Below are 14757 nucleotides of genomic sequence, written 5' to 3'. Positions count from 1 at the left end.
CAATAATGAAAAGTGAACTACTATTATTATTATTAGTTCCTAATAACTCAAAAGACTGCTTTCTCCTTGCAATAATACTGTACAAGGTAAGTAGGTTGTCAAGTTTCCTTTACTTTGGGTTGAAGTCATCAGGGTAGTCAAGGATCAGTTACTAATTAGAAATTCATATTGATGTTGTAGATGGGTACACTTGATAAATATAGGAATGGTGTCTTATTCATGTTTGTTTCTCTAGCAATGGTATAGTACCAGACATAGATGAATGAAATCACTAAATTTTGACTAGTTTGAAGACAAAAATTCCCAAAAAACATATACTGTGGTATTCATGCGAGAAGAAAAGTGTGAAAGAACCCATGAAAGAGAGAAATAAAAATTAGCAGCCTAAAAGGGTCAAAAAGCATTATTATTTCCCCTTAAGAAGAAATAAGAGTTGTAAAAACAATTACTGAAACATAGTATATAGTCTGTTTTCCACTGCCAAAGATACAATACCACAGACTAGATAAGCCGCAAAGGAAAAAGGTTTATTTTGGCTCATGACTCTGGTGCAAGGTCAAGGAGCCACATCTGGTGGTAGCCTTTCTCTGGCTGCCCTGAGCCAGCATGAGGCATCACATGAGGACCGCAGGGAGCACCCATGTGTCCAGGTCTCTTCCCCTCTTGTAAAGCCATCAGCATTCAATAGCAGGAGTTCCATGCTGATGACCTTATCTAATCCTAACCACCTCGAAAAGATCTCACTGCAAAACATTATAGTCAAGTTAAATTTCTGTTTTCTTAATACATGACAATGGGAACTAAATTTCAAAATGAACCTAGAAGGTGACAATAGCACCTCAGCACACACTAGACAGGAAATCAATAAACCAAAGAATCAAAATTGATTGATTTCGATTTACTTAGACAGCTCTAACCTTGTAATTGGCACTAACCAAGGACCCTTGGTCTCCTTGTGGAAGCAGACACGCAAATCAGTAATTATGAGATAGCATCATCAGGGATATAATAAAAGGAGTGACTGATGAAGATAAAGTCATTAAAACTTGTCCTTTCTCCGGCATTAGCAGAATCCCTAAGTATGCATTCCCCCCTGGCCATCTGCTCACAAAAGTGTGACATTTTTATTCCCCAAGTCTTTTGCAAGTCTGAGCTGCCTCTGCACTGCAGGAATCTCCAAAATTTAGCACCATCATCTCCTTCACCTTTTCTTTCTTTCACAGATAAACAAAAGCCAAGAAGAGATGCTTTGCCCCTTACATGACCTGAACGAAAACCAAGTTCCCTCATGCCCACTGCCTTAGAGCACAGTCGTAAGTCCTGCTATGGCAGCCCTGCTGCAGCGCTCAGCAGCATGTGCGGTGACAATAGATGCAGACATTGCGGAAGCACAACATATCACCTTTACTCTTCCTGCAAGGAGGGGAATGCCAAAAAACTAACTTTCTTATCTCTTGTCCCTCTCACAGCCATCACTCCATGATATGCAAATTGTCAGTTATAGTACACACAGTTTCCCCAGGGACTACTGTCATTTCTCTCAGGCAATGCATGTACAAGAATGTATCATACAAATCAGCTACTTTCTTCATTTACTTCAGAGTACAATGTAGCAGAACAAGTCCACGCAAGCAGACAGACTTAAGGTGTCTGGGATCTATGGCCAGCTCGGCAGTTGATATACTGTTCTTACTCCCTCTGCATTTAAGTCTGCAATTTGCAACACAGGGATAATGACATAGTACCTGTTTTTTCCCAATGCACTTGAAAGATCTTTGATAGAAAATTGTACACAAATGCAGGGAGTATTATCACAGGAAGACTTGAAAATTGCAAGTCCATTTATTCATCACTATTAAGCAGTCAACCAAACAATGATGTAGAAGAGAAAGCATTCCTCTCAAAGGCATCTAAAATCAAATATTGCCGAATGTGCAGCTTTTAAGAAAAACATATATGCAAATATATTCACTTTAATGCAATTCAAATTCATCAATAACCCACTTAGAGAAATCTTTTGCTAGTCATCCTGACTCTGAAAAAATGCATAAAATTCCTAATCTCAATAGTTTTTGAAAATACACAGTTTTTCCTCTCCAAAGGCTGCTCTGTGAATACTCCAGCTTATTGTACTAAAGCTGTTCTAAAACATAGAAATATTTCTGCTTCAATTTAGCGAATCTTGACATAATCAAACTTACAGTGCAATGGTGGACAGGCATCCATGCAGGGGCTTCCACTGAACAATTCTGGGCTGGGCATTTGCCTTGGTTTTGCTGCAAATAAGTAAAAATAATGTTATGTTCCATGTATTATGTACAACAATATATACCAGCTGGCACATTTATCATTGATATGTTTATTACCATATTTACTAGTGTTCCAGAAGCCTTTATTTATTTATTTATTTATTTATTTTGGTACCGGAAATCGAACTCAGGACCTTGTGCTTGCCAGGCAGGTGCTTGTGCCTCTGAGCTATATCCCCAGCCTAGCAGAAGCCTTTTAGGGTGTTTTTGTGGTGTAGTGCTGCACAAAACTGCTCTCATTCAAGCATAAGAAATTATCTTTTGTCTTTTTTTTATTGCTCTAAGAACTAGGTTTGGGGCACTAGGTTTTCTTAACAGCTGGCCCTCCAGGTCCCAGTGAGAACCATCCAAGAGTTCTCCTAACCCAGAGGCAAAACTGTTCTGCTCCCATCCAGGTTTCCAGACAACACTGATATATTCTGTAGCCTTAGGAGATCACTTGAGTAAGGGTATGCAAAGACTTATTTGTCTCCCCTTCCAGATTGGAAGCTACTGCTGGTGACTCTCTCAAAGGCATTTCATAGAACTCTAGAATTCTGAGTGGAAAGGATAGGTCTTAGAAGCTGTTCTTGTCAAACCACAAACTGAGAAGCAGAGAAATGAGACAATTTGCTCAAGGAGTCAGAGATTTAACATTGTAAGCCATTTTCTAACTTTTCTTTCTATGTAAGTAATTTGTCTCTAGTTAACATATTCTTATTGTAATTCCTGTAAATTCACTTCTAATTGGCCTTTTAGAAAGGAATGAAGTGCTTCCCTTTAACTAACAACACTGTTTCATCCTGGTAATAATGAGTAGTCCTACAAAGGAGAGGAGGACTTTTAATGAAACACCTTTTATTACTTTCATTCTATACTCGATGTTGATACAGGCGTAACTGCAATAATAATCATCATCCTGAAAACCACAACTGTGATTTATTGAGCTACTGTGCCAGGACAAATGCCACATAAATATAAATCATGTTTTAATCCAGTGTGGCCAGACAAAAATAATATTGGAAGGTAGGTATAGCTTTGGATTTCAATATAATACTCACATTAATATATTTGTAGAACATAGCAAAAGTTTTACCTTTCTTTTCTATAAAATGAAAATGTTACACTAGGTATATGATTCAATGTGAAGAGAAAAAAATGTTGAATTTATGCAGATCTTTCCCAAATTTCATATTCCTCCCATGAATTTAATGTGTTCCCTGTATCAAATGGGTTTACCTTGCCATTGAGAGACTCTATTATTCTGATTTACTGGATGACATCGGTTAGAACCTTAGAAGTACCAATAAGAAATGGGTACTCCTCAGGAAGTTTGAAAACAAACCACTAGACAAGATTGTCTAACAGAGCTTTCCACTTAAGTGTGATAGTGAAAACCAAAAATCATTTTATCCATCACTTCACTGCACTTATAAACAAGTTGAGATCTTCCATGGGTCAAGGGAACTGCCACAATAGATGGACAATTAAAGGTGTTTAAAATTCTCTTTTCTTAGGAGTTTTCATTCGCTGTCTTCAACATATTTTTAAACATCTAGAATATATGCTATAGCATGGAAGAGTTTGGGGTTTCCTTTTACTTGGCAGACTCTAAGTCCTTAGAAGGTCACTAGGGGAAATATTATAGCTTTAGATTAATTCTTTAGCCAAAAATTAGAAAGGAACATTAGGATTCCCCAGCTCTCTAAGAAAAAATCTGAGATAGAAGATTTTCCTAGATATAGAGCTTCCTGCTATTTCTCATTCATTTAATAATTTGCAGATTATTGATATATGACTTGACTAGGATTCAGAGTTCAGCAAAACTGACCCTGAAAAGGGTGTCCTTGATTAAGACAAAAAATATCATTATGTTTTGGTCTTTTAAAAGTAGATTCACCAGAAGAGGCCTAGAATAGCAAAAGCAATCCTGGGCAATAAAGGAAAGGCAGGAGGTATCACAATTCCTGACTTAAAATTATATTACAAAGTTACTATGATAAAATCAGGATGGTACTGGCACAAAAACAGACCGGAAGATCAGTGGAACAGATTAGAAGATACAGATACAACTATAAGCACACTCAGTCACCTTATCTTTGACAAAGGGGTCAAACATGTTCACGGGAAGAAAGATAGCCTCTTTAATAAATGGTGCTGGAAAAACTGGCTTTCCCCATGCTGAAGACTAAAGCTAGACCCAGGTCTTTCACCATTCACTAAACTAAAGTCAAAATGGATCAAAGATCTAAATATTAAAACAGAAACATTCTAATACATTTATTAGAAGAGAAAGTAGGTAAAAATCTTGAAGATATAGGGGTAGGCAGAGAGCTCATGAACAAAAACTAAACTATACAGGAAATACTTCAAAGAATCAACAACTGGAATGTCATCTTATTGAACAGTTTTTGCACATCTAAAGAAATCACCAATGGAGTAAAAAGAAAACCCACGAATGGGGAAAAAATTTTAGCCAACTGCCCCTCAGACAAAGGACTTCTATCTAGGACATATAAAGAATTAAAAGAAATCAGGCCTCCCTAATTCAAAGGCCCAATCCAAAAATGGGCATCTGAGATGAATACACACTTCTTTAATGAAGAGATATAATAGGGAATAAATACATGAAAAAATGTTCAACGTCATTAGTCATTCGAGAAATGCAAATTAAAACAACACTGAGATTTCATCTCACCCCAGAAAGAATGGCTATCATCAAGAAATCAACCAATAGCAAATGCTGGAGAGGCTGTGGGGAGAAAGGAACCCTACTCCACTGCTGATGGGAATGTAAATTGGTGAAACCACTGTGGAAATCAGTTTGGAGATTCCTCACAAAACTAGGATTGGGAGTCCCATTTAACCCAGTTATTCCCCTTCTGGGTATTTTCCCAGAAGAATTAAAGCCATCCTACCACAGCGATATATGTGCACCCCTGTTTATAGCAGAACAATTTGCTATAGCTAAATATTGGAAACACCCCAAATGCCCATCTACTGAGGAATGGATAAAAAAGATGTGGTATTTTTCTACAATGGAGTATTACTCAGCTATAAACAAAGATAAACTCAAGGCTTTTGTAGGTAAATGGATGCAAGTAGAGACCATATGCATAAATGAAATAAATCGGACCCAGATGGGTAAACATCATATTGTCTCCCTGGTGTATGAACCTGAAAGAATAAGTAAAAGTCAAAATGTACAATAGATGATAGGAAAGGGAAAGAAATTGCTCAAAGGAAGGAATGACTGGAATGAGGGAAAGAAGAAAAAAGAAAGAAGGCAAAATATAAATGAATATATATATATCTGGGATAACTGTACTGCTAATGTCTGATGGTATATTGAAAGGAACAGTTAATGCCTAAAAGTTTTTTATGTTCTGACCATCTGACCAATTTGGCACGCTTATATCTGGTAATCTGAGGAACTGATTTGAAGGCAACAATATGGAATGGAACTACCACAGTGAACTCCTTCCATCTTGTCTCATGAACCTCTATTATCTCTAATGCTTTATCTAATAACTATTTTCTTATTCTCTTTAATGGTTTGAACAATCTTCCATTCTCACATCTGGTAATCTGAGCAATGTAGTTGAAGATAACAATATTTAATATAACAACCACTGTCAATTCGTATTACTTTGTCTTGAAACCCTGCATCACTTTAAATGTTCTTGTTTTGGTTCATTTATGTTTGTGACATTGTATGCTGCTATTGTTCTTGTTTTTTATTTACTAATCTCTTTAAAATAAAATTTAAAAAAAAAGTAGATCCATGTCCAAGTCTCTCACTTTCTCAGTTGCCTTTTTCTGATTTTAACATTTTGACAGACATCTTTCTATAATATTCCAAGAAAAGTAGCCAAATGTGCTCACCATTGCACCTCAGATAGATTATAGAAAAATTTAATATAAAGAATTTAAACATTGAGAATATTTGGCTAAGAAAACTATGAAGTTTTCCCTCTCAATTTATCCCCAGGAAGAATGAGAAAGTTTTGTGCATTGAGAAGGCATGGAAAAATATATATGAGAATGCTTTGGAGTTTTCAAAGTAGTTACATCACCATCTAGCCATTTCATGCTCAGAAATAGTTTGTGGCAGGAGAATTGAGTCATCTAAATAAAATGTTGACCTAAATGTTCCATTCAAAATAGCATTTTCTTCTGGGAGCAGAGTAAGAACTGAAACATTCTGGTGTTTTACAATAAAATGATAATTTTCACAATAAGATGATTTTCATAATAATATGTTTTCTTTTTGGGTTGAAAAGCCTTACATGATATTGCTGTACACATTCATTTAACCATCTTTAATGTATCAACCATCTTGCCCATTCCTGAGGCAGGAGTAAAGGACAAGGAATGATTGGGGAAAACTGCACACCGGAATTGAAGTTAAAGGCAGAGTAAGCCAGAAACAACTTTATAGGGGAGATGCTTTCACTTTGAAATAAAGCTTTTATAAGGTGAAAAGGAAAGAGGATCTTCCAAGGTATAGGTGCACCACACACTATCTACAGTGTTAGGTCAAAATAGTTTCTTTGTTAAGAAAGCCCTCAAGGGGCTGGGGATTTAGCTCAGCAGCACAGTGCCTGCCTGGCAAGTGCAAGGTCATGAGTTCAATTCCAAGTACTGGGGAAAAAAAAAAAAAAGGAAAGAAAAGAAAGCCCTCAATTGTGGGTCCTGGCAACCTGATTTAAAGGGGGGAAAGAACAATTCTACAATAAACAACTGATTTTAACTTTTCCCCCTCACTTATCTCCAGTCTCTTAAGACTCCAAATAGGCACCAGGGTAGAATAAATCTGTTCCATCATGAAGTGGACAGAGATGGATACAGACCTGATCCTATAAAAACAGAAGACATTTAAGAGCTTAGTCTTTTGAGAAGCATTTCAGTGATCTTTCTTGTCTTTTTCTGAGATTTGCATATTTAATATGAATAAACAGAGGTCAGTTGGGTATAGCAGTATATACCTGTAAGCCCAGTACTCCGGGAGGCTGAGCAGGATAGTCACCTGTTCAAGCCCAGGCTACAACACTTAGTGATTTAGCAAGACTGTGTCTCAAAAATAAAAAATTAAAAAATTAAGAAGGGCTGAGAATGTAGTTCAGTGTGAACAAAGGCCCTGGGCTCAATTCCCAGTGCTAGAAGAAAAAAAGTTAAGAGAACTTTCCAAAAATTAAAAAAAAAAAAAACTTTTCGGAGTGCCTCTAAGACATCACTGCTGTAGATATAGAAACACGATGGACACTATAAGCACATAAGTGTATAACATATATAAACACTCTTTGTATGTATGCAACAATGATTTATTTGGGCAAAATAAAGGTATTCATACAGGTAGTTTCCATCTTCCATTATATAATTCTGATCAAAATATTAAAGAAAAAGAGGAAACCAAATTTTCACAGCTATAAAAGTCTGATATAGGGAAAAACACAGGCAAAAGTTGCACATTAGAAGCTTTAAGCCCTATGTTGTGATGCAAGTGAGATGCTAAGGAAAGTGCTCTAGAAAACGTATGTAATTTTCAAAAGAAATAATGATGGGCCAGTTTCAGGAGTCTGATCCTATAAGAGTTAAATGGCTGGAGATTTAGAAAAGAGAGGATTTCTTAGAAGCTAAGAAGTCTCACTTTCACCTGCAATTATTAAAAGAAGTGCCAATGGGTCTGCATCTAGAGCTGGATGTAATGGTGGTGGGTATAGGAAGCTGATACTAGGACCTAATCTGAGAGGTTTCACCAGGAAGATAGCATGGAAAATTGGTTATTGAGTCTGATGAGGTGGCATTGTTTGAGTCAACCCTGCACTTGCAGACTTTGTCAAGGCAGAAGAGCAATTCTGTAAATGTGGTGTCTTCTAAGACAACTTTCTGTGACTTCTGTGAACCCCAAGACTAGGGAAAATATCACCCACTTTATAAGAGATTTAGTCAGAATGACCCCCTCCCTAAAAAAAGAAATTTCCAAAGAACCACAAAAGACCCTTTATGACAAAAAAATCTGAAGCTACACCAACTGGATTAAAACCTCAGAAGCACCATTTACTAGTTAGATGATTCTGGACAAGTTGTTGAACCTTTCTTTGCCTCAGTTACGTAAGAGTAAAGAAGTTAATATGGTAAAGCACTTGGAACTACTTCCACACATAATCAGCACTCTGTAAGGACCTGCAGTTTGCTTTGTTTTTGTTCTTCCTATCATTATCATTATGTGCCAGGCTCAGAAAGTAAAAGGCACAATGTGAATTCAGTAAAAAATTTTCTGCTCCCTTTTCGTTATTTCCCTCTCATGCTCCAAATTTGGAGGCTTCAATAATCAACTGTTAAATAGGGAAGGATGAGAAAAGACATCAGGTAGCAGATATCTTTTGTCACTGATGGACAGTGTTTACTACACTATAGCCATAATTGTTTTATTTTATGGTTAGGTATTGTTAAACCTCTTCCTGTGCCTAAATTATTAAGTTAACTTTTCTTCTCTCACTTTTTTCCCAATACAGATACATTACCTGAAGATTGTATAATAAAAGATAATCTTCGATGTGGGAAGTATTTGGAATTTTTATTAATATTTGGGGATGCACAGTTCTGATTACTAAGTTGAAACTATATTTGTGGTTTTCACTGACCATAGGTTTTTATTTTCTTTTCAATGAATGGAAAATCATGAAAAGTCATAGAACTACTACAGCTTTCAGTTATTAAGCAAGGACCCCAACACAATTCACTGTAAGGAAACAATGGGAAATCCAAAATAAAGTGCTTCATATGATACGCCATGAGTCTTCCTCATTCAAAGTATCAATTAGCAAAGCAAAACACTATAATAGTGTCCATTTTTTCATTTAGTTTGGGCTTAATACATATTTCTCAATATGTAACTTTATCCTTTTTGGGGCTTATCTTCCACTTGTTCCCTTTTATATTCTCAGGTTTCAAAAGATGTTTAAAATAAGTTGACCTAATTTAATTCTGAGAAAATCTTTACTAAGACTAAAGCCATGCTAGAGTCATGCCTCTGCCTCTTCTATAAATGAAGAAAATGCTGCTGACCTATTCTCTGCAGGATGCTGAGAACAAGGGCTTTTCAGTGGACACTGATGGTGCTGAGTCATCTTCACACTTTCCAAAATCCCTTGTGACTCTAAGAAAACACCTGCCCAGGTTAGTAGAGGTACAGTCTGTGGCTGACTAATGCGCAAGAGGAATATTATTAAAATAATATTCGAGGTAGAGCAATATGGTAGCCAAGATCGTCCAGTGAACTCTCCCTACAAACACACCCAGTAGGACAGTTCACACACCAAAGTACCAGGCAAGAGCTAAGGAAATCTAGTGAGAGATCATCCTGCCTGCTTTTAGTGTAATAAAACACAAAGACAAATTGAAGGAAGCAAGAAAGAAAGAGTTGTCTGTATCGCTCCCTCCCCCAGCAGACTGGCACAGAGAGAGGTACTTCCTGCTGGGAATAGAGAACTAAGTCCAGACCTAGTTTAGACTTCAAACTCAGTAGAAGGCATACCAAAATGAAACTCAGGACTGACAAAAGCCCCAGATTCCCTACTACCAATCCACAGACTAAGCTGCTGGAACTGGTTTGGGCAAAGTCACAAAGAGATTACTTCAAACTCTTCTCCTCCAACCTGAGGCAGCAGAGCAGGGACCTCTACCCCTTCTGGACAGTAGGACATAAAAGTAGCACAGACTTTTTCTTAGAGCCCAGTGCCAGGCCCAGCATGGTAAGATCAAGCAGACAATAAAAACAGAAGGGCCCTATACAGGACAGCTTTTGCAGAACCTCTAGACCTGGTAAAAGAGATCTCTACACCTGTAAAACAGACCCAAGTTTTGAGCCAGGTGTGGTGGGACACGCCTATAATCCCAGCACCCTTGGGAGGCTGAGGCAGGAGGGTCAATGTGAGTTCGAGGTCTCTTGGGCTACAAGGTGAATTCAAGACCAGCCTGAATTGCATAGTGAGAACTTGCCTCAAAAAGAAAAACAAAACAAAAAAAAAAAACAACTCAAGTTTTGGCTCCATCAGTCCAGCTTTAGAGCTAGTCTGGGGAACAGCAGCCAAGAGACAGTGCAGGTTCTTTCAACTGTAAGACCCAGGTGAAACCAAGTTTAGCACCCATATTGGTTGCCAAGAGACTAAATCAACCACCCACTAAAAAGTAAAAGTTAAAAATAATTATACAACTTCATTGTAAAATGAGATATCAAAGATGTAAAACTGTAAAATCAGATATAATAAATTCAAAATGTAGGGAGAAATGGAAAGCAACTGGGGAACTTTTATAAGTGGATTTCTCTTCTTTTGCCCATTTGTTCCTCTTATGTTTAAGATGTTCAGTTATCATCCTTTGAAAATAGCTTGTTATAGTTAAAAGATGTTTTTGCAAGTCTTGTGTTAACCAGAAAGCTAAAATCTAATATATATATACAACAAAAACAAAAAATTAAGCCACACTACTATAGTATTTCACTTCACCTACAAAGAAAACTAAAAAGAGAAAAAGGAAAGAATGGAACTACAATATTAGAAAACACGTCATAAAATGGCTACAGTAAGACCTTACTCATCAATAATTACCTTGAATGTAAATGAATTTAATTCTCCACTTAAAAGCATAGAGTGGCTAAATGGAAGTTTTAAAAAGAGCCAACTACAGTAAGTGTTGCTTACAAAAAATTCACATCACCTCTAAGGAGATACAGATGGAAAATGAAGAGATGAAATAAGATATTCCACACATATCAAAGTCAAAGAAAAACTAGAGTAACCATACTGATCCTATATTATACAAAACAGACTTTAACAATATCAAAAGCAGTAAAATCAGACAAGGAAACTCATAATACAGTGGTGAAAAGATCAATTTGGCAAGAAGAAATAATTATTTTAAAGATATATACACCCAGTATTGGAGCATCCAAGTATGTGAAACAAGTATTATTAGACCTAAATGAAGAGAAATACTCAAATACAGTAACAGTTGGGGACATTAACACACCACTTTTCACAATGTACAAATCATCCACATAAAACTCAGCTAAGAAACATCACTGTTAAATTGTACTCTACACCAAATATATGTAACAGACATCTATAGACTATTGCTTCCAGCAGCTGCAAAAATACACATTCTTGTCACTGGCAAATGGAACATTTTCCAGAATAGACCACATGATAAACCACAAATCAGTTCTCAGAAACTTTTTAAAATGGAAATCATACCAGGTATCTTGTGCCTAAAGACAGAAAGCAGCAAGAAACCTTTGAAAACCATACAAACACTGGGAAATTGGACAACTTACTTTTGAGCAACAATCAAAAAGGAAAAAATCAAGAAGGAAATTTAAAATCTCTTGATACAAATGAAAATGAATATACAACATGGAAAATTTATGGACTACTGCAAAATAAGTGTTAGTATGGAAGTTTATAGCAACCAATGTCCACATCAAAAAAGTAGAAAGATCTCAGATAAGCAATGTATTATTGAATCTCAAGATATTAGAAAAACAAGAATAAACTAAACACTAATTTATCAGTAGAAAAGAAATAAAACCAGAGGAGAAATAAATGAAATGGAAACTAAAAGAACAACACAAAAGACCAATGAAATAAAGAGCTGGCTCTTTGCAAAGATTAACAAAATAAATAAAGCCTTAAGTAAAGAGAGAGGAGATCTAAATAAATAATAGCAGAGATGAAAATGAAAACATTACAATTGATACCACAAAAATACCAAAGGTCTTTAGTAATTATTATGACCAGTTCTATGCCAACAAATTTGATAATCTAGAAAGAACGGTATTATGGTTTGGATCTAAAATGTCTCCAAAAGGTTCATTTATTCAGAGGTAGGGCATTTTAAGGTGATTGCAATGTAAGGATTCTAATCTCATCAGTGGATTGATCCACTGATGGGTTCATAATTTCATGGCTTCACTGGGATGTAATGAAAATTTAGGTGTTGTGCCTAATTGAAAGGATAAGATCATGGGTTATGACCTTGGGGACTATCATCTTGTCCTCACTCTGTTTCTCCTGCTTTCTGGCCCTCTGTCCTTCCTAGCTGCCATGATGTGAGCAGCTTGGCTCCACCATGCCCTCTCTGACATAATCCTCTCTGCACCACAAGTCCATTAAAGCAGAGCCAGTTAACCATGACCTAAAACCTCTTAAATGTTGAGCCAAGCTAAATCTTTCTTCCTTAATTTGTTTTTCTCTGATATTTTGTCACAGCAATGACAGGTGGACTAATATAAATGGAAAAATTCCTAGTCATGTGTACCTTATCTTATGAAGACTTAATCCTGAAGAAACAGAAAACTTGAACAGATGAATAACTAATAATGGGATCAAATAGTAATATAAATCCTTCCATCAAAGAGACACTCAGAAATAGATGCCATCATTGTTGAATTCTACCAAACACTGCAAAAAGATATAATACCAATTCTATGCAAATAGAAATAAAAGAGGAAGGAATTCTTCCTAATACATTTGGTAAGGCCAGCATTACCTTGATACCCCAACCAGATAATGACAAAAATGTAAACCACAGGTGTATATGCTTGATGGACATAGATGCAAAAATTCTCAACAAAATATTAGCAAACCTAATCAAACAGCATATTGGAAAGTTTACTTATCATGATCAAGTGAGATTCATGCCAGGGATACAATGATGATACACTGTATTCAAATCACTAACTACAAGACAACACATCAATAAATTGAATGACAAAACCACATGGTCATCTCAATTGATGCAAAGAAAGCACTGGATAAATTTCAAAATCCCTTCATGATAAAAAATCACTGAACAAAAGCCTGCAAGGAATGTACCTCAACATAATAAAAGCCAAGAAAAACAAGCTGGTAGGTAAGATTATATTGAATAGAGAAAATCTGGGTGCTTTCTCTGTAGGATCTTGAACAGGACAAAAATGCCCACTTTTATCACTTGTATTCAATATTGTGCCAGAGAACCAGAAAAATTTGACAAGAGAAAGACAAAAAGGTCATTCAAATGCAAAAAAAGAATTGAAACTGTTACTGTTTATGAATGACATCACATTAAATATAGGAAACCCCAAAACACCACCAAAAACTATTAGAATCAATGCACTGAGAAAAATTGCAGGATATAAAAGCAACATACAAAAGATCAGTGGTATCGCTATATGCCAATGGTAAGTTATATGAAATAGAAATCAAGGGTGCAATAGCTACCAACAAATTCCTAACAATGAATTTAACCAAACCAGCAAAAGATTTCTACCATAAAAACTGTAAAACATTGGTGTAAGAAATTGAAGATGACACAAAAGATAGAGAAACATCCCACATTTATAGATTAGAATCAATATTGTTATAACATACATACTACCCAAAGTGATTTACATGTTCATTGTAATTCCTATCAAAATACCAATCCTGTTCTTCACAGAACTATAAAAAATACTCTAGAATTTATATAGAACATTAAGAAAAAACTGGATAGTCAAAGCCATCTGAGCAAAAACAACAAAGCAGGAGCCAATCTGATACTTAGTTCTAAACATACATAAAGTTGTAGTGATCAAAATAGTATGGCATTAGGGGCTGGGGATTTAGCTCAGCGGCAAAAAACGCCTGCCTGGCAAGCGCAAGGTCGTGAGTTCGGTTCCTGGTACTGGAGAAAAACCAAAAAAAAAAAAATATATAGTATGGCATTGACACAAACTGACACATAGAACAACAGAAAACAAGAGAGACTCTAGAAGAAAACTCATGTATCTACGGCTGACTTTTTTTTTTTTACAAAACTGCTAAGAACACAAGTTGGAGGAAACACAATCTATTCAAAAATATTGAAAAAAATGGATATTCACAGGTACAAAGATGAGACTGTCTCTAACTCTCACCTGTTACAAAGATAAAGTCAAAATACAGTAAAGACCTAAATTTAAAGCCTGAAACTATGAAACTACTAGGAGAAAACACAGGAGAAATGCTTCAAAACAATAGAATAAGCAAGAGTTTTTTGTCCAAAATTGAATTATTACTTTACAAACTTAATTGCATTAGAATATTATAAAAATGATATTACAAAACTTAGTTTTATAAAATATTTTAAATGCAACTAACATTTACATGTTGTTACAGGGGCCAACAAATAAGACAAAGAATGGACTATAGTAGTACTAACTTCCTTGTAAGAAAGAAATTTTGGACATTATCTACTACTCCAGTCAATGAATATTCTTCACTGGAATATCTTACTGATTATATCACAAACTACAAAATCTTATGAAACATAAAAAGCTATGATTTAGAAAATAAGCTACTTTTTGCATCCAAGCATATTTAAAAGTATTATGTTAAGATAACATTTTCAGATTAATAAATTATCAGCTAGTGAAAAATATCTGAAATTTCCAGACCCAAAAAGAGGT

At 35.8% G+C, this 14757-nt stretch overlaps 1 protein-coding gene across 6 annotated transcripts in view; it reads right to left on the bottom strand.

The window, feature by feature from the left end:
* Positions 1-14757, bottom strand: part of Dlg2 (discs, large homolog 2 (Drosophila)) — a 1924417-nt gene that overhangs the window by 1483146 nt on the left and 426514 nt on the right. For all 6 annotated transcript variants that reach the window (XM_013511774.1, XM_013511776.1, XM_005379786.2 and 3 more), the window contains one exon: positions 2202-2276. In XM_013511774.1, coding sequence (XP_013367228.1) covers positions 2202-2276 — 75 coding nt within the window. The remainder of the gene's footprint in view (positions 1-2201; positions 2277-14757) is intronic.

The sequence above is a fragment of the Chinchilla lanigera genome, unplaced genomic scaffold (assembly GCF_000276665.1).
Source record: "Chinchilla lanigera isolate Chin_1 unplaced genomic scaffold, ChiLan1.0 scaffold00013, whole genome shotgun sequence".
Lineage (NCBI taxonomy): Eukaryota > Metazoa > Chordata > Mammalia > Rodentia > Chinchillidae > Chinchilla > Chinchilla lanigera.
Note: the sequence above shows the minus strand (reverse complement) of the source record. Positions and strands in the feature narration are given on the sequence as shown.